The sequence below is a fragment of the Mytilus trossulus genome, chromosome 12 (assembly GCF_036588685.1).
Source record: "Mytilus trossulus isolate FHL-02 chromosome 12, PNRI_Mtr1.1.1.hap1, whole genome shotgun sequence".
Classification (NCBI taxonomy): Eukaryota; Metazoa; Mollusca; class Bivalvia; order Mytilida; family Mytilidae; genus Mytilus; species Mytilus trossulus.
The window spans coordinates 5123616-5143575 of NC_086384.1; the positions used below are offsets into that span (position 1 = coordinate 5123616).

At 32.5% G+C, this 19960-nt stretch overlaps 2 protein-coding genes across 2 annotated transcripts in view; one reads left to right on the top strand and one right to left on the bottom strand.

The window, feature by feature from the left end:
- Window positions 1-19960, bottom strand: part of LOC134693198 (SUZ domain-containing protein 1-like) — a 260322-nt gene that overhangs the window by 121685 nt on the left and 118677 nt on the right. The gene's annotated exons all lie outside the window — the stretch shown is intronic.
- LOC134693592 (guanylate cyclase soluble subunit beta-2-like) lies at window positions 161-18782 on the top strand. Its single transcript, XM_063554435.1, has 7 exons — window positions 161-842; window positions 7934-8208; window positions 9896-10328; window positions 13161-13322; window positions 15300-15398; window positions 17961-18052; window positions 18672-18782. Exons 1-7 carry the CDS (start codon window positions 161-163, stop codon window positions 18780-18782), a joined length of 1854 nt encoding a protein of 617 aa, XP_063410505.1.

A 19960-nucleotide genomic window follows, 5' to 3' on the forward strand; every position in this document is an offset into this window, starting at 1 on the left:
CCAGAAATCTACTTTTGAAAAAAAATAACAAACTAATATTTTAAAAGTGTGAACAATGATGCATGGACATTTTGGTTGAAGTTTATATGTTTTACGCATTTTATGTTTGAAAATTGTTTTTGATTTTAGATATCAGAATTTCGCCCTGTGCGTGTTGACAATGGCGTACGGAAAAAAATCTATACATGTAGTGGAAACATCTAATGGCAATATGTTATCTAGAGTCAAGCGTATGAGTCTCTTCAGTGAAAATTTATCTACTAAACGAGGACAAAATTGTCAAATGTTAAAAATTATTGGACTTGTTATAATCCCAATAATTGCAATGGTTATAGAAAACGCAATCAAAATATCAAAAGATGAAACAATATTGTGTCAAGCAAAGAAAGTACGAGGAAAGATATTGTTTAGTGTCGAGATTGGTCTACTTGTTCACTTTTTACAAATAGAAAGAGGTACTACTGCTTTATATATCAGTTCTGGAGGGAGTCCTCTAGCTTTAACCAGTTTAAAGTCTAAACGACTTGACACCGACTCCTCTCTTGACGCATTAAATGGATGGATAACTCTTTCATCTCCATCTCATTTCCGGTCTCGTGAGGCGTACCGGGCTCATCTTCGGACTTATCGAGACAATCTTGACCCTATCAACACTACGATAAACGCAGCCATCAAATTTTATTCGAATGACAATGAACTTATAATTGAATGGGTAGGTTCTTCTGTACAGGAATCCAACAGTGAAACCTCGTGGCAGTTATTGACAGCTTATCATATGTTGTTACTCAGCAAGGAAGAGGCAGGAGTAGAAAGAGCCCTTGGGAGTACTTTTTATGCCAGAGGTAGTATATATTGTTTGTTACGCATTTTCCAGTAATACAATCCGTCTCCAAAGATTTGCAAAATTATATATATATATATATATATTAATGCAGTGCCTATTTAAGTTTATACTCATAATAGTTATTTTCTTCCATTTTTAATATGAAAAAAAAGTAAACAGAAACAAATAAAATGTAGTTGGTTTAAACAAAATTCCTCAGTTTAAACGTCTCTCGATTCTTACTTCAAACAATAAGCTTGATTAACAGAAAATTGTAAAGCAAGGGTGCGGGAATTTCTCGCTACATTGAAGACCTGTTGGTGACCTTCTGCTGTTGTTTTTTTTTCTTTGGTCGGCTTGTTGTCTCTTTGACACATTCCCCATTTCCATTCTCAATTTTAGTATCGTGAACATAAATTTTGAAGAAAAAATATGGGTGCATTGGTGTGAAAAGGTTGTTCCTAGTGCAGTTTATATATTTTTTTTATATAAATTTGTTTAAAATCTACATATACAGTATAGTAAATCAAAATGTTATAATGACTTATAAGAGCGCTTATAATGAAAATTTCTATTTTTTTATTTCTTAGGGGCATAACTCAATTTTAAAAAGATGATTCGGCGGAAATTTTTAACTCTTCCGAAATATTTATGATTGTTGATATAAACCAAGTATATATGTTTTATAAAAAGAAAATGGCAACATATATCATAGATTTACATCAGGAATGTCTAGAACGTTCAAAATTCAGTGCAAATCAACTTATTTTAAAAGAGTAATACCCCTTTGAAACATTAAATTTATGGAAATTGCATCGTAATCGCTTTAAAGTGTACAAGAATTAAATTATCAATTATAAAGGAAACATAATTGATTTGATTTGCCCCAGAAGAGTAGTAATTTTCTGCTCCTGTCATTGTACTATTGAAGTCATTATCTTCCACCTTGAAAACAATCACGTGACCTCTAAGGTAAATATACGTCAACTATCTTTTAATTCCAGTTTTGAGATCAGTCAGCGATATATATATTTATTCTACCCTAATAAGTACGATGATCACATTGGGAATACTATTGTATCAAGAAGTTGTTTGACTCAAGCTTAGTGATTGACTATTACAGTAATCATATAAAGTACATCAAATATAACAGTTATTTACCAATGTTCAGAGCAGTCACGTTCATCTATTTCGAACATAAAAAAACCCACATGAAAACCATGAGGGAAACGCAATAACTCTGATCAGCACTAGGACTGGTTTGTCGACAAGGGTGCCATACATATTCTCCTTTCTCCCACCCTCTTTCTCCTTTCTCCTACCCCCTTTCTCCCTGTCTCCCTTACCCCTGTCCTCCCCCTCTCCTATGCTAACAACGTCGTTCTATAACGTTAGTTATAATAGTTCCCGCCAAAAATCGATAATAAGATTGTTTCCGTTTTAGCGGATTTAAAACATCGGTGACCCCCCATTTTTATTTATGGTTTTAAAATCTCCCCTGAAGCTGCAACTTATGCAGAAGTTTGAAGGAAAAAACATTAGTAGACTTTTTTTATTTCAAGAAAAATCTATAATAAATCGAAATTAAAAACGGCGGGAAATGTTCAAAAGGCCTTGAAAAATAAATGTGTATAAGGTAAAAATTACAATTGACTGTTTTAGTTTTATCAGTAAAACATCGTTTTTCAATAATTTTGCCTTCAATTAGCAACTTAGAGCGCTATTTCTATATTTCGGTTTAACGCGATTCTCCCTCACTTTTTGATGACGTCAGATCTCGAAAATAGCATCGGTGACCCAAATTTTTTTTTCGCCTAAAATATTGTTAAAAGTATGATCTGTCTACATGCAAAATTTCAATGATTTATTATTAGTAGTATAAATAGTGTGATTTCCCTTTAAGGTGACGATTGGTGCCTGTTATCACGTTTGTATCCGTTGCATGTTTATGCACCTATTCTTAGCCTTTTGTTCGTGGGTAGTCGTTTGTTAGTGTGGTTCATAGGTGTTACTAGTTTTGATTTTTTTTATAGACTAGACCGTTGTTTTTTCTGTTTGAATTGTTTACACTAGTCATTTTGGAACGTTTTATGGCTTGCTGTTCGGTGTCAGCCAAGGTTCGATGTTGGAGACCGTATTTTATCTGTAATTGTAAAGTTTGGGACGTGAATGGAGGATTGTCTCATTTTAACCATACCACATGTTCTTATATTATATATCCGATGTAAAAGGCCAGCACAACGCAGTTTTAGTTGGCTGTAGTAGCTTTTACTTACACTTATGGTTTAACTAGGAGAAGTTGTTCTGGGGGATGATTGCCTTTTTCCCGCTTGTAATTAAGTTAAAATTGTAAAACATAAGCTATAGGAACCTCGCTATTTCAAACATACTATTGATTAACATTAGAAATCACCCGCAGATTTTGGTTGAGTGAAAAAGTGTTGCTTAGTCTTTAGTTGTGGATAGTAGTTTTTTTTAAACTGTTCGTCCTTTGGTCTTTTTTGCCATGAAGTTGTCAGTTTATTTTCAATTTATGACATTGTATATTTTTTGCCTTTCTTTGTCCAGCTGAAGTAGTTGAATTTGTATAGTTAATTATGCATTGCAGTACGTTTTGTCCGTGTTTCATGAGTTTGTTACAAGATATCTGTGTAGTATTTTCACAGTTAATATGTTTAGGCCGTTAGTTTTCTCGTTTGAATTGCTTTACATTTGTCATTTCGGGGCTTTTTATAGCTGACTATGCGGTTTCTCATTGTTGTAGGTCGTATGGTGACATATATTTGGTAATTTCTTTTCATTTGATCTCTTGTGGAGAGTTGTCTCATTGGCAATCACACATCATCTTCTATTTTGTATTAGACCATTTCTTATAAACCAAACAGGCTATTTATTTCTATCTGTGATTTTTCATTAAAGTTTTGTGTCAAGGTGTTGTTTGATTTGAGGAACAAAATATGATGAAAAAAATTTAGGGTCACCGACTTAGTTTTGTCACTAAAGCAACCTCTGTTTCGTGTTTTCCAAAATATATACATACTATTTTCTTGTTAGCATCCTCAAAAAAAAAATTGCTTTACATCAAACCCCTACAAGCATAATTCTTGTTTCATATTAAAAAGTAGATTTGTATCTTTTAAATACAGGTTTAAGAGTTTTAAGACTCATATTGTTTTGATCTTTAAAAATATGATTTATTTCATTCCCGCCAAAAACTTAAACGCAAAAATGAAAAACGTTTCCTGTATTAAAAAATATCTACATGTACCAGTGATTTCTTCATCAAAATTTAAAGACGAAAGTGCCATATGTACTCTTCAAAATAAAGCAAAAAAAAGTGTATGTCACCGAACTTTCGAAAAAGTTATGAGTAATTTTCGTGTTTTTTTCTCTTTCGTTTTGAAGAAAAGAGTTGTCTTTCTTCAGAACATTGCATCTGACGTCATAGTACAAACTTTCCTTGCTGGCGCACTATTTGAAAAAAAAATCGCAAATTGGATGTTTGAAACCCACATTTAAATTTCAAAGAATAACAACTAAATTCACCTACTTTATTATCCGGTAATACAAGAGATTAATCATGTATCAGTTTCAGACCTTATGATGTTGTTGCCGCACAATATTAACCTTCAGAAACACCATCCGTCGGAATGGAAATTGTTTGAAATAGCCTTTCACGCCGCTTTTGTATTAAAAGTCTGTTTTTGTCCTCTGTCGCTCATTAGCAAAAATATTGAAAATAAAAAAGAAAGAAAGATGGCACTGGCTAACTCACTGAGTATTTGACTATATCAGACTAGATGTGCTTGTTTCTTTTTCGCATCAATTTCAGAAGTTTGCCGTAACGAACTCATTCGCTACTGTTGACAGATGGACAAAAGCATGGACGGACTTCTTTATACCATTAGATTTGGATGCTTTTTCCTTGCTACTTATGATTTTTTCTTTAGAAAAAATACCTTACATATGTTTTTGTTTGTGTTTGAAAGTCTTCTGTTCAGTTGCTTCGTTAAACAATTCCGTAAAATTAAGCTTTAAATAAATTGTGTTTGGTCGATGATCAGTATTTTGTTCTCAACGAAGCTAAAAAGATTAAATCAATGGAATTAAATGCATCAAGTCTCAGAGGATACATGTCAATCAGAAAAGTGGCCTAGATACAGGAATACTCCTTGCAGCATTATATTAAACGCAATGTCTATTAATCAGTTTCACTATTAGTTTAGTTTGAATATCAATTCCTTGTGTATACCTTACCATTAAATAAAAATGTCGAAAAAGCTTCGTACTCAAAATTATGAATATACAAATTGGAGGATTTTTTTTTCAGAACTGAAATAGCGGTATTAGGTGTGTTCATTTGTAGCACATAATTCTGAAATTTAGTTTTCTAAACTTATATCAAAACAAGAATGTCGATTTTGTGTTGTTCTTTGGTTAAAATTCTTCGTTTTGCGTTCAGATCAAGACTGCCTTTTCAAATTGATAACGCTGCAGAAATAAAAACAATAAATCAACTGGTTTATTTAGAAAGGGACAACCAACGACGGACAGGACAGACTATATCAAGCACAAAGGTCAAAAGGACAAAAGACATGCATTGTGTTTCAATTTGAATTGCATTGAATTGTTTGCTGTAGTAGAGTGAGAACGGATATTTATACTAATATAGAAGCAAATATGGTAAGTCCAATGTCACACAAATTAATAAAAACAAATGAGAGCACATATCTCCTCGGTTCATAAATTTTATGCCCTTTTCAACATGGTTGAATCGTCAGCCAGTCGTGGTTTGTAATACTATTTCACAATTACATCCCAGCTCCTTTGTCTAACTGGGGTGATCTGAGCCGGATCACCCCTACCAGATCACCCCAGTTTGAGTTTCTTTGTTATGCATGCTTTCTTTGTTTAAGAAATAATTCTTGGAAGCCATAGATTTGTTAGAAATTTACACATGACCTTGGCCATCACGGCCCAGGCCATGTGTAAATTTACAACAAATCTATGGCTTCCATGAATTATTTCGATTCTAATAGGACAAATAAGTTCATTCAAATACTGAAGCGAGGATGGTTATGCCGTGTGTAGCTGTTCCTTTTTTACTCCTGGTTAGATAGAGCTAAATTAATCACATAAATCTTTAGCTTGCATTGATTATTTCATAAATTACCGCTAGAAAAAAATATGTTTAATTCTCACAACCAATATTTGCGACTTTTAATTTACATGTTTTCTCGTAAGCTACCATCAAAACCAAATTGACATGTCGTGGTCTGGACTCGCTGAAATCAGTTAATATGCGAATATTGCAATAGAATAGAAAATAAAACAAAACCTACCTCAGAATTCCATTTTAATACAATAGTATAAGGACTTCGATACAAAAAAAAATTATATTGTTTTTATACTGCAACTTAAATTAGTATTTTGATAGCTTTTAAAATCGTAACATACATTTATTTTAAATATCAAGGTAACTTTCATCCCTTAATGAACCCCTGATTTTATAAAGAAAGCGTTCCATGATGAAATTGACATTGCACAAAAGAAAGCTGTGCTACTATATTTAGGAAATAAACACAACTAGTTGTAGTATAGTAATTCTTTTTATTATGCATCCGAATAAGAATAAAAATTCTTTTGTCTTTTGTTATATTTCAATTTTTAATACAATAAAATCGGCAATGCGTTTGCAAATAAGTTCAAATACATGTGGATTTACGTGTGGGGTATATTGTAACATCCATTATTTTGAATATTTCTGAGTCTGCGTTAAGTATAGATATATCGAGAATTTTCACACGGTGTTGTTTACAAAGCAAAAGAAGCACGTCATATTAGAATCTGTAACATTTTGGCGGAAATGTGAAATCCACAATTACACTTATAATTAATAATACCGAAAAGACTTTCTATCAAAATTCACGTAGACAAATCCAGTGTATATGCTGGGATTTGAACCCAAGACCTTAATCATATCAAGCCACGACACATACCACTACACCAGGACGACTGGATACGTACCATCCGTAATTTAGCATACTTACAGGAAGCAAGATCTTTTTATAAGTGGGGGAAGTTGGCAGACCTTTATTCAGTGAGGTTTAAACCTTTTTCGTTAACAAGTGAGTTGTCAGACTGATTGTTCAGTTTGATTTTACACTTTTTCAAAAGTGGGGCGATTCGATAAACAAGAGTGGGGAGATTTTTTTTATAAAGTGGCGATACAGTATGAGCCGATTGGCAAGTGGGCCGAGTTGACATTGTTTGATATCTACTCATCGTGTTCGGGGGTCATAAAGGGTATACATCATACAATAATATATAACGTATATTATAATGGTGTGTGGCGTTCTAAACTAGATTTTATGAATTGTAAATGTTTTTTCGTCTAATCTTAAACAGCTGGGATATAAAATATTTATCCCACTGAGACTTGGTGTGTCAGTGTTAGATCACCATCTGGATGATCTTACACTGACACACCGCGTCCTTGTGGGATAGCTATTAAGGAAAAGGTGGAACTGATTGTAAATACCGTGCATGACAAAAAACAAAGCATACTGATATTTAACGGTAAACCAAGTCACAAGAACGACTAGAATACAATGCATTCAAAGACTTCCGTTTTAATATATTAAGATCGATTGTACTGATACAAATCGATATCTTCCATTCGCACGTGAATTGTAATGATTTGTATTTTAAAAAGAAACCCATGGTGATAGATTGTAGAAAGACATATATCACGGACTGATAGTGAATACGTTTAAATATAACTGTATGCAATTATCTCACGTCGACTGAATAGAAATAATTCTTAATAGAAATTCCTTCAAGTTATTTACATATCATGCAATGTGCATATGTAGAGGCAGTTTTAGTGCAATCTGCATTTTCTTAATGCAATATTTTACTCAAAGCTGATAAGATACTTTTTAAAATTAGTTATTGCATTCAATCATTCAATATGGTGACATATAAACATACAATTTGTTTTAATGGAAAAGAAGTATGACAGAGTCTCGGCCAAACGTACACATCATCCTAATTTTAATCCTTTGATTTTCACATTGATACAAATCCTTATATTGTTACTTCTTGAAGGTAGTTTTCCATTGGAAGATTTACTGTGGTATACAGAAAAGAAAACACTGGGGGAAACATACTTACTTAGAAGTATGCAATATTCAGATACAGTAATGAATTTGTTAGATGACCGGTACACATATTCATCACTGGCAACTGAACTGGATAATATGCGCAAACAAATATCTGTCAACAACGCAACAAGCGCATCTGTCGTAGCTGGTTTAGTCTGGTTTGATAATATGACGTCATATATCAATATATTGAAGACCATACAAGACACTCTAGCAAAGGTAAACAGTATATATTAGAAAAATTTAGTTAATAATAGTAAGAGGATGTGTTATGAGTGTCAATGAGACAACCACATCCAAGTCACAGTTTGTCAAGAGTTAATAATTATATGTTATCATGGTTATAGTACAGCTTTTAATTAGGATCTAAAACAAGTAGCAAGCTACTATGTATAAAGAGCCACAAATCAAAATGACTAGTAAAACAAAAAAGTGAGACACACCTACATTGTATGAACCACACCAAAACACGATACCCACTGAACAACAGGAACCTCATAAAACAGCTGGTGTACTGACGTTTTTGATCATCTTAACAACGTTTTATAGTATTCTTTTCTTTGTCTTTTTGAATAATACGTTTACTGTTTTGTATTGTAGTCCTGTCATATAATGTTGTTATTTTATTATTATATTTAACATTGCCATAAAAGCGGGATGTTTGGCATGCCACAGAACTAGCTTCAACCCACCGTTTTAAGATTTTTTTTTTCTTAAAATGTCCTGCACCAAGTCAGGAAAATGGCCATTGTTATATTAAAATTCGTTTCTGTGTGTGTTGCATTTTAATGTTGTTTTCGATTGCTTGGTTGTTCTCCTCTTGTATTTGATGCATTTCCCTCATTTTTTATATAAAAGTTTGTGGCCCGGATTTTTTTTTTCTCAGTCGAGTTATACAGCGGTATACTACTGTTGCCTTTATTTGTTTATTTGGCGGGGCTCGATACTTTAACATCTCGTCAGTGTGTTGTTGTACTATGGTGAATGTATGTATAAGAAGATAAATGAATTGTAAGCGACTGCCTTTCAAGTGAGAGTTTTAGCAATTCATGATCATAAAAATCAGTTTTAATCAAACATTTAAATTTCTGTATTGAAAATGCCGTTACCAAGTTGGGAATATAACAAGGGTTTTAAATTCGTTTGATGTGGTTGATATTTTGATTTTACACTTCGATTTTCCCTTCAAGTTCGTATTTTACATTGCATGCATAGCAGGAAAAATGTACCTTGTCAGATTGGTCATCAGACATGGTCCGATGGTTAATTACGTTTGATATTCAGTATTTAGGAATATATTACCTAGTGTGAGCAGCGTATAACGTTTTTTCATGCACTTTTTGATTGGCATGCGATAACAAGCTGTAGGATGATAAAATTACGTTGTTACCAAATTTGGGGGATGAATGTTTATGTAGAGAAGTGGTTTTGTCTTGTTAAAAAATGTACAAAATAGTATGTCTGTATCTGTCACACTGAATTACTGAATAGAATACCATAACATAAATTTATTCTTATTTTGAGTTAAAGCTTTTAGAAATACCTACAATTTGATATTATTTGTCCCAAAAGTAGTTCAACACTCTAAAAATATCTTTGGGATAAAGTAGGCGCGATTTTGATTATTCTCGAACCACAAGGAACTACCCTTATGGCAGTCATGTGATACCTTTAGTTGTTTTTCTACCTGTATATGCACATTTGTTGTGTTTTAGTACATTTGAACTTAATTTTTAGTAAACTTCTTACCATGTAATTAGGTAATGAACTTTGAGAAGCAATAAAGTGATTGATCAGTGTGAAATGAAGGATCACCCAATTAACCGTTTTATTTCCTTCTAACATAAACTTTTCATTTGAATTTAAATATTTCAAACAGCGTTACTTTTCTTATTTTTATCTATAGGAAATTGTAGTATCCCTCAACAACAATTTGAATCTACATGAGATGGATGTGAAAATAAGTATATGTATAGTCGTTGGGGCAATAGTAATGTTCCCTGTGATAGTTTTGCTTGTGTACCGTCTTAACAAAAAGTTACAATCATTTGCGAACTCGTTGACGAATAAAACATACGACTTAGAACAAGAGCGAAAAAGAACAGAACAGTTACTCTACCAAATGCTGCCTGTATCAATAGCCAAGCGAATGATGAATAATATTCCTATAGAACCAGAATATTTTGAATCAGTAACGGTATACTTCTCTGATATAGTTGGATTTACGACTATCTGCTCTAAAAGTTCACCAATGCAAGTGATCTATATGTTGAATGACTTGTACAGTGTGATAGATGAACGAATAGAAAAGTTTGATGTATATAAAGTAGAAACAATAGGTATATATAGTTAAAGTATAGCAACTATTCATGTCCCTATATCATTATACATTTGATCTTTAAATAAATTGCCAAAAATAACTCACAAGAGAAATGATGAACAATACTCCTATAGACCAGGCCTCACGGTCATAAAACTGTCGAGCATGATTTTTGTACTCAGACTTGAAAATCAACCAATCAAATCGCTGGATTTCAGGTTTCGAGCATGATTTTTGTGCTCCAAGCACTGAGCAAAGTTTTATGCCTTCAATGCCTGAATATTTTGAATCAATTACGGTATACTAAGTACTCTGATATAGTTGGATTTACGACTATCTGCTCTAAAAGTTCACCAATGCAAGTCATATGTACAGTGTGATAGATGAAATAATAGAAAAGTTTGATGTCTATAAAGTAAAAGCAATAGGTATATATAGTTAAAGTACACAAAACAATTGTATTATAGCCAAAGCATGCCATTGTTATTATGTATACCTTAAAATTTGATTTAAAAAAAAAATCCTATATAAACTCACAGACGAAACAGCTTCAATATTGCAAGGCTTTTAATTGTACCGAAAGTACTTTTACACCTTCGTATAAATTATGCGTTTGTTTCTAAAATTAAGGTAATAAACGGTTTGTCACCCCCCCCCCCCCCCCCCTTCCCAAATGCAATATGTACACCCTATCCGAAACTAAATAAATAGAAAAAACTTAACAATCGTTATCAGAACAAATATCTGCGATCAACAACGAGCTCCCTACATGTAAAATCAACAAATACAAAAAACTGTTTCGGAGGAAGGTTTTGTCTTATGACAGGGACTTGACATTGTGCGTTTTTTTGTGGCGTTTCTTTATTTTTTTATCAGCAAAATAACAAGACCTGCATACAAGAATGTGTAATAAAAAGGCATACAGGAAAACGTTTATGGATGACTGGTGTGCTTAATAGATTTCCTTCGTGAATATTCGGAGGAGAGAAACTGGTTTCATTACAAATATATACTTTTATCTTTTTATTTTGATTAGTGTTAAAACAAAACATATATATATATATATATATATATATTTTCTGTGACTGTATCTTACATTAATTTGTAGGATCCTTTACTATAGATAATTTAGCTGATCTGTAACAATAACATCTTCATGCCTTATATATCATGTACTGTAGTACGCCGCTAGATTAAAACTGACGTGGAAAGGTAACATATGGCCACCGAAAGCTCTTTTTTTGAGAGCCCAGGTGGTCGTGTGGTCTAGCGGGACGGCTGCAGTGCAGGCGATTTGGTGTCACGATATCACAGTAGCATGGGTTCGAATCCCGGCGAGGGAAGAACCAAAAATTTGCGAAAGCAAATTTACAGATCTAACATTGTTGGGTTGATGTTTAGAAGAGTTGTATATACATTATGTACACAGCCATGTATCACCATCATTGATGGCGATCCGATGGATACATCTGTTGTAGGGTTGTCACTGACTCAGACGTACTTATGAATATAATTATTTTCTGTGACTGTATCTTACATTAATTTGTAGGATCCTTTACTATAGATAATTTAGCTGATCTGTAACAATAACATCTTCATGCCTTATATATCATGTACTGTAGTACGCCGCTAGATTAAAACTGACGTGGAAAGGTAACATATGGCCACCGAAAGCTCTTTTTTTGAGAGCCCAGGTGGTCGTGTGGTCTAGCGGGACGGCTGCAGTGCAGGCGATTTGGTGTCACGATATCACAGTAGCATGGGTTCGAATCCCGGCGAGGGAAGAACCAAAAATTTGCGAAAGCAAATTTACAGATCTAACATTGTTGGGTTGATGTTTAGAAGAGTTGTATATACATTATGTACACAGCCATGTATCACCATCATTGATGGCGATCCGATGGATACATCTGTTGTAGGGTTGTCACTGACTCAGACGTACTTATGAATATAATTATTTTCTGTGACTGTATCTTACATTAATTTGTAGGATCCTTTACTATAGATAATTTAGCTGATCTGTAACAATAACATCTTCATGCCTTATATATCATGTACTGTAGTACGCCGCTAGATTAAAACTGACGTGGAAAGGTAACATATGGCCACCGAAAGCTCTTTTTTTGAGAGCCCAGGTGGTCGTGTGGTCTAGCGGGACGGCTGCAGTGCAGGCGATTTGGTGTCACGATATCACAGTAGCATGGGTTCGAATCCCGGCGAGGGAAGAACCAAAAATTTGCGAAAGCAAATTTACAGATCTAACATTGTTGGGTTGATGTTTAGAAGAGTTGTATATATATATATATATATATATATATATATATCAAAATGAACAATACAAATCAGTAAATGAGAAGCAGATACTCTCCCTTTTAATTACAATAAACAATTACAAGTAAAACAATACCACTATCGCAAGACAGACAAGGTTGCATCTTGTCTGAGTATTCCATTTATCCTTTGTTAATTGAAACATGTGAAATGCGCAATATTTAAATAAATTGTAAACTTATAATGTTCACAGTGCATAGAATACAGTGCCTTTACAAAGGACAATATTATTTGTTGGCCATTTCAAGTGCATTGTTTGATCCAAATATTATCATGATTATTAGGAAGTGGATTTTATTAATAGGCATAAGCGTTGAATAGTGAAATTATATATGCTAAGCGATCTCACACGAATGACTTAATGTCATGTAGATGTATCTTAATCCTGAGTTATGACCCCATAATTGTGGATTTACATGCTTTAAATCCATGTTTTTTGTCTTTTCTTTTTGTCCAATATTCTGATGTTCGTACATTGGATTTAACATTTATTTCCTGAAAATATAAATATTTACTTAAGGTGATGCTTACATGATGGTTTCTGGTTTGCCAGTAAGAAACACCGACCAACATGCATCTGAAATAGCTTTGATGTCATTAGACATATTGGAAATAGTTAGTCAATCGCAAATACCTCATATACCAGGGGAGAAATGGCAAATAAGGATTGGAATAAATACAGGTATTTTAATTAATAGACAGATATTATATAAAAACAGACACTTAAGATAAGAGAGACCACAAGAAAAGCATACAATAAATTAACTACGGATCAATTATATTTGTTTATAGTGTGCAATTGATTATTGAAATGTGAACAAACTTTTACTAATAGATAAGAAGAATTGAAATAACATTTCGTTGGTTTTTTTCTTTCGAATCAATTTAAAGGATTTATCTTTATCGAGAACGCCCATTAAAAAATAAGTTAGTAGTATCAACGGTATCGGTGATATAATACATTAAACATTGCAATATTGAAAGCTCCTTTTTATCCAGATAGGAGAAGAATTTTACTTAATGAATGCTTCTAAAAATTCCAAACCAATAATCATTGCAAAGTCTTTCCCTATGATACATTGTAGTTACGTTTACATTAAGTTACTTAAGGTTCATCATAACAAATGGAAAAATATGGCCGTATTTTCACCTCAAAAACTACTCTATGTACAGACTTTCCTGTGCTGTTTGGAAAGTTTTAATGCCTAGCATCCACTAGCTATATAAAAGTTAAATGCATTTTGTGTTTGAGAAAGATAAAATCTTTCTTGGTTTTTGATGGGCATTTGTTTTCCTTTTTTCAAAAAATGCAAAAATAAACAGACACCTGAATTACTTTGATACTGTCCACTCACTGACTCAGATAAACTCTTTAACTCACCTATAGTTGTGAAGATACCTGGTGTCCATGTCAATTAAGGACAATGAAAACAATACAAACCGGTTTCTTACCTGAGGGAGCATCTCATAGCTGTACCACAACTTAGTCAATTTTCACACCTTTTGCATGAAGGAAAAAAATGCCCATCAAAATCCAAAAGAGATTTTATCTTTCTGAAACACAAAATGCATTTAACTTTATTATATCTAGTGGATGCTAGGCATTAAAACTTTTCCAACTTTACAGGTAAGTCTGTACTCAGAGTAATATTTTACATGTAAATACAGCCATATTTGTCCGTTTGTTATGATAAACCTTAACACATCCTTTCAACATGTTCACTGGTCGCAAAACTCTGTATAAATGTATAATACAACCTAATAAAGTGAGCATATTTCGACAAATATGGGTCGACCAGATTTGCAGTAAATAACAAAATTCATTTCGAAACTCCGCTTTTATTTGTACTACTTAAAACAAAAAGAATCGTTTTAATTTCTAAAGCGTAGCTTATGCCACTTTAATAGACTATCGAAACCCTAAATACTTTCAACTTCTGTAAAGATTTGTATACTTTCAAATCAAAATTGTTAAAGAAAAACATTTATTTAGCTACGTTACAAATAAAGTAGCAAACTATAATACCGAACGCGTTAGTGTTTTGAGTTACTGCCTCAAACTTGATGTTAGTCGGAATGCATTCATATTGCATAATTAGTGCATACGCTTGTGTAACTTAACACTTGATGTGCAATGTTTGGTTTAATAAAAACTTAAACGCATAATTTGCAAATGTTCCTGGTGTGATTTAGAGGTAACATTAGATAGTCTTTGTTTTACCTCAGACCTGTATATGATTATGTGTTGATTGTTTTTATTTTCAAATTTTCTGGAAGACAATATAATGAATAAAGTTCTGCGTGTAGATGTTTTAATTTGTTTCATGCTATCTTTTTGAAGGTTCTGTAGTCGCAGGTGTTGTTGGAACTAAAATGCCTCGATATTGTCTGTTTGGCAATACAGTGAATGTAGAAGTTTTAATTTGTTTCACGCTATCTTTTTAAAGGTTCTGTAGTCGCAGGTGTTGTTGGAACTAAAATGCCTCGATATTGTCTGTTTGGCAATACAGTGAATGTAGAAGTTTTAATTTGTTTCACGCTATCTTTTTAAAGGTTCTGTAGTCGCAGGTGTTGTTGGAACTAAAATGCCTCGATATTGTCTGTTTGGTAATACAGTAAATGTAGAAGTTTTAATTTGTTTCACGCTATCTTTTTAAAGGTTCTGTAGTCGCAGGTGTTGTTGGAACTAAAATGCCTCGATATTGTCTGTTTGGCAATACAGTGAATGTTGCGTCGCGGATGGAATCGACGAGTGAACGTAAGTTATAACATTTCAACTAGTTAAAGGAACAATAATTAATAGCCTTCAACTTGTCATAAGTCATTTAGATGTATTGTAATACGATATGAACTCGTTTTCCAAAATTAGATTCTTCTGATTATACTAAGCTACCAAATATTTTGACAATAAGTATGATCGCATTGGTTGTCACGACATTCCGTGATGTCTCAGTTAAAACACGACGATACTTTCACATATGAAATAATTTCATAAATATAAGTTCTTTTAACAATGTTTAAGTCATACCGTAATAGGTAAGTTTACGTTGTGAATTTTCATCGGAGTTTGTTATTTTTGTTATCATTAAGACCTATTAAACCGATCTGACGAAAAGTTTTCTATGTATACATTTATCAAATTTTCTTTTTACAGAAATGGGCACTAGAGTTTATCGGTGTTCAAATCTCGATTCAAAGGGTTAAACCCTGCCACATTCTTTATGCGCCTATTCCAAGAAAAGAACATGAAGTTTAATTGTTATCGGTTGTTCATATCAGTCGAGTTTGTGTTTCGTAATTTGCAATATAACACTCTATTAATTTTCTCATTTGAGTGTTGTTACTTTTCATGTCGGGATCTGTTATCATGGTTATAGCTAACTAAACAGTATGAGCAATGTTTATCATTTCTGCAGGACATACGTTGTTGATAAATCTATCAACTTAAGCAATTTCAATTGATATTGTATATATATATATATAGTATGTCGTTCTAGTATGTTGAGATGTTACAGATAAGGGCGAAGGTTTGGTACCATTATTTGAGATCAGCTTTCCCTGAATGAGCTTCACTATTTTAGGGTTAACGTCAGTCAGACATTACACATTTAAAAAAAACTTCGTTACTTAAATAGAAAAAAAATGAGATATGAGGTGTCTATGTTGAATGCCTCTTTACGAATTTTAGATAAGATCCAGATATAAAATTCCAATTTTCTTTAAGTATTCCCAAGTACAGATAGGTATTTTGCATCACGAAATTATCATCATAATCCCTGTTATCTTTAACACATCGTGTTGTAAATATATAAGAAGAAAAAAACGATCTGAAAAAACTGGGTTTTTTTTGCAAGAGATATTATAACAGATTAAGCTAATTTTTATCCTTTGTCATCAATGTCTAAGTTTCATGTTTCACTAAAAGGTGCGACATGTATATTGGATTAATAAAGACAATTTGCGATAAAGACAAATCGGAACTAATCGTTGGAAACATAATACGTTGCGTTTAATAAACTAAATCCTTTGAACTTAAAAACATATGGACGTACTATTTTTGTTACAAAGTGTCACAACATCAAAGTAAAATAGCAACTTAAAATTAAGCCGGATTAAGTATCCAATTAACCAACAATGACATTGAGAAATTAGTTTACAGTTATTTTTTTTATATTGGATATTGTTTGCGTTCGTGATCACTGTTTTTAAAAGAAGATTATCAGTAATTTAATCTATTCCTGCTTTCATTGATGTAGTCAAGCAACATGATATATTAATAAGTATTACCGCTCAATGATTTGCAATACTTACATATGTACCTAATAATCAGGGTTTTTCACTGTTTTACAACATAGAAACCTTATTCTACGTGCTGTTTTCATTAGAAGTTTTTTTAAAGAGTTGCGGAAATTTGATATATGATACAAAAAGACTAAGTCATTTAATATATCATTCATAATACTATTAATTCTAATGCAATTTGGATGTAACAATTTTTTTCATTGGCTAAAAGTTGCCGTCAAATCCACAGTTGACCAGGCGTAACTAAGGAGGGACCCGCCATATTGAATTGATGAATCAACAAATGTTCAATTCCTACTATATAATCGGAAATAAAACAACACTTACCTCGAATAAGCTGTTTTAGTGTAATTTTATCAGAATTTGAAGCGTACAAGTAACGTAATAACCTCCAGTTTGTAAGTTTTCATTTATATGACGTCACGTTTAGCCATGACGTCTTAGTGCCAAAATCATTCATAAAATTTCGCGGATTTTTTTTTATTTGACAAATTAAGACATTTTTTCAACTTTTATCGTATTTTTCTTTTTGTAATGCATTAGAATCGGAATAACAGTACTGTAGTTGAAGAGTTGCCACCGTCAATTTTGATTTGACGGTCGCAAATCTCCGTTTTACTGTCTCCGCTACGCGTCGCCAGTAAAACTGCATTTGCGACCGTCAAATCTACAATTGACGGTGGCAACTCTTCAACTACAGTACTGTTATTCCTTAATTGTTTGAAAACAATCGTTCGAAGATAGTTGTATGAGAAGAATCTATTACAAAATAATCAAATTCGGGTTTTTTAAGCAAACAGACAATACAAATTTGACCCCAAAAAGTTGTAAGTGAAAAAGGAAAGTCAAATTAAGACAAAGCACAATAGAAACATATACTCATTAAATAAATATTTTGATATGAGCGTCACTGGTGAGTCTTATGTAGACGAAACGCGCGTCTGGCGTTTAAATTATAATCCTGGTACCTTTGATAACTATTTATACATCAATTGAATTTTTATTTTGCATTTAATAGCGGGCATGATTCACATCTCGCAGTCTACAAAAAATACTCTTGAACAACACCCAGACTTCTTTGTGGAACCACGAGGTGAAATAGTAATAAAGGTACGAAAGCTTAATGAATAATTTCTATATATTTAGATATTGCAGATACATGTATTGCATTGAGTTTCGTTTCCTTGCAAAGAGTATTTGTTACGTTTCAACTCGATTTGATGGCGAAAACACCACAATTCTTTCCAAGATTTCCAACTATCATTGCATGTATAATTCATATTGCCTTCATTCAGCTTATCGTACATGTTAATATAGAAATTAGGAATTCAGTTGAAACTTTTAAAAGTTATTGTTCAAAAAAGTAAGCTCTACTTAAAAAAGAGGGACAGTCAAACTCATAAATAGAAAATAAACTGGCAGCGCAAATCTAACAAATATTCTCAATTTCAGAGAAAAAAAAGAAAATCAAAACTAATTTAATTAAAACAATCTCTCTTTTTAATGCCCTTTCACCTACACTTTACTCGACCCAATTAGTTAAAGCAAAATGAAGTCTGTTTGCACCTGTTTCCCCCATTTGCATTGATATCTATAGCCAGATACTTAACCACCAAAATGTAAAAATCTGCATGATGTCAGGGGTGCAAATCGACAATTTTTCTAATTGGAGCCAAATATGAAGTGACACATGTAACAAAGCTAATATATTTTGTTGATATTTTTTTAGGGAAAAGGAGTAATGTTGACGTATTGGTTATTGGACCACCAAAAGAGGCGCAATTGTTCCCATTGCTTAGTCCAAGATGTATTTATCGACCAAAGAAATACAACCTGCTGACAATGAACTACATTGTATAATCCTGACTCTATATTGGCCCTTTCGTCGAAACTAATCAGTTGTCAATTATTTTGACCAAAAACAATTTGGTACATTGGAATATTTTGCATTTAGTTCCTGTTATCACTTTTGTTTGGAATTGAATGCATTTAACTTAAATATCATTATTATTTGTCTTGTTTATATATAATTTAAACAACTGCGGAATAGTGGCACATTTCTAATTGAGTGTTTGATTTATTTCCGCTAATGAATGTTAGTGGGATAATGTGCAATGCCCGAAAAGTTCCCAACACTTACTATTTACAAGAAGACTACACAGCTACTTTTGCATAGGTACTATAACTGTACCAAAAATCTGTAGTACAGAAAATTTACTTTTAATATTCAGTACTATTTTGTCACTTAAAAATTATTGTAATATTTAGGTACCTGTTTTTTACAGTACTTAATTTGTACTTGAAATAAAGGTACTACAGATTTTTGGTTACTACCGTTACATTTTTAGCATTTTGAAAGTTTTTCTATTTCAAATCTCTTAAAATGTGTACTCTAGTTGATATTCGTCTTACTAACAATTATACAACTTTTTGTCTTAACTTCTAACACTTTTATGGTTTGATTTTCCATTTTAAACATGCTGATATAATGCATGAATAATTCAAATCTAAACTTTTAGATATTTGTATATGGAAGATTTTCTTTTAACTTGTTTCTTATAAAATAATTGAAAAAAAAGAAACCAAAAGGAACCCCAAAAAGTGTATCAAAAAGTAAAATCACAAAAAATACTGAACTTAGAGGAAAAATAATTTCGCAAAGTTCATAATCACATGGCAAAAATAAATAACAAAACGCATAAAAAACGAATGGACAAGAACTGTCATATTCCTGACTTGGTACAGGCATTTTCAAATGTAAAAAATGGTGGTTTAAACCTGGTTCTATAGCGCTAACCCTCTCACTTTAATGACAGTCTCATCAAATTCCGTTATATTTATATTGATTCGTTAAATATACAGACACAATAAATAAATAGTCAAAATATGGGTACAGCAGTCATCATCGTATAACAAATGAATATTGATGGAAATAATCGATACATAATGTGTTGAACATATTACTATGCTCTCACCCTAGAGATGAATTGTAGTAAAACATGTGTATTAAACTGGTGA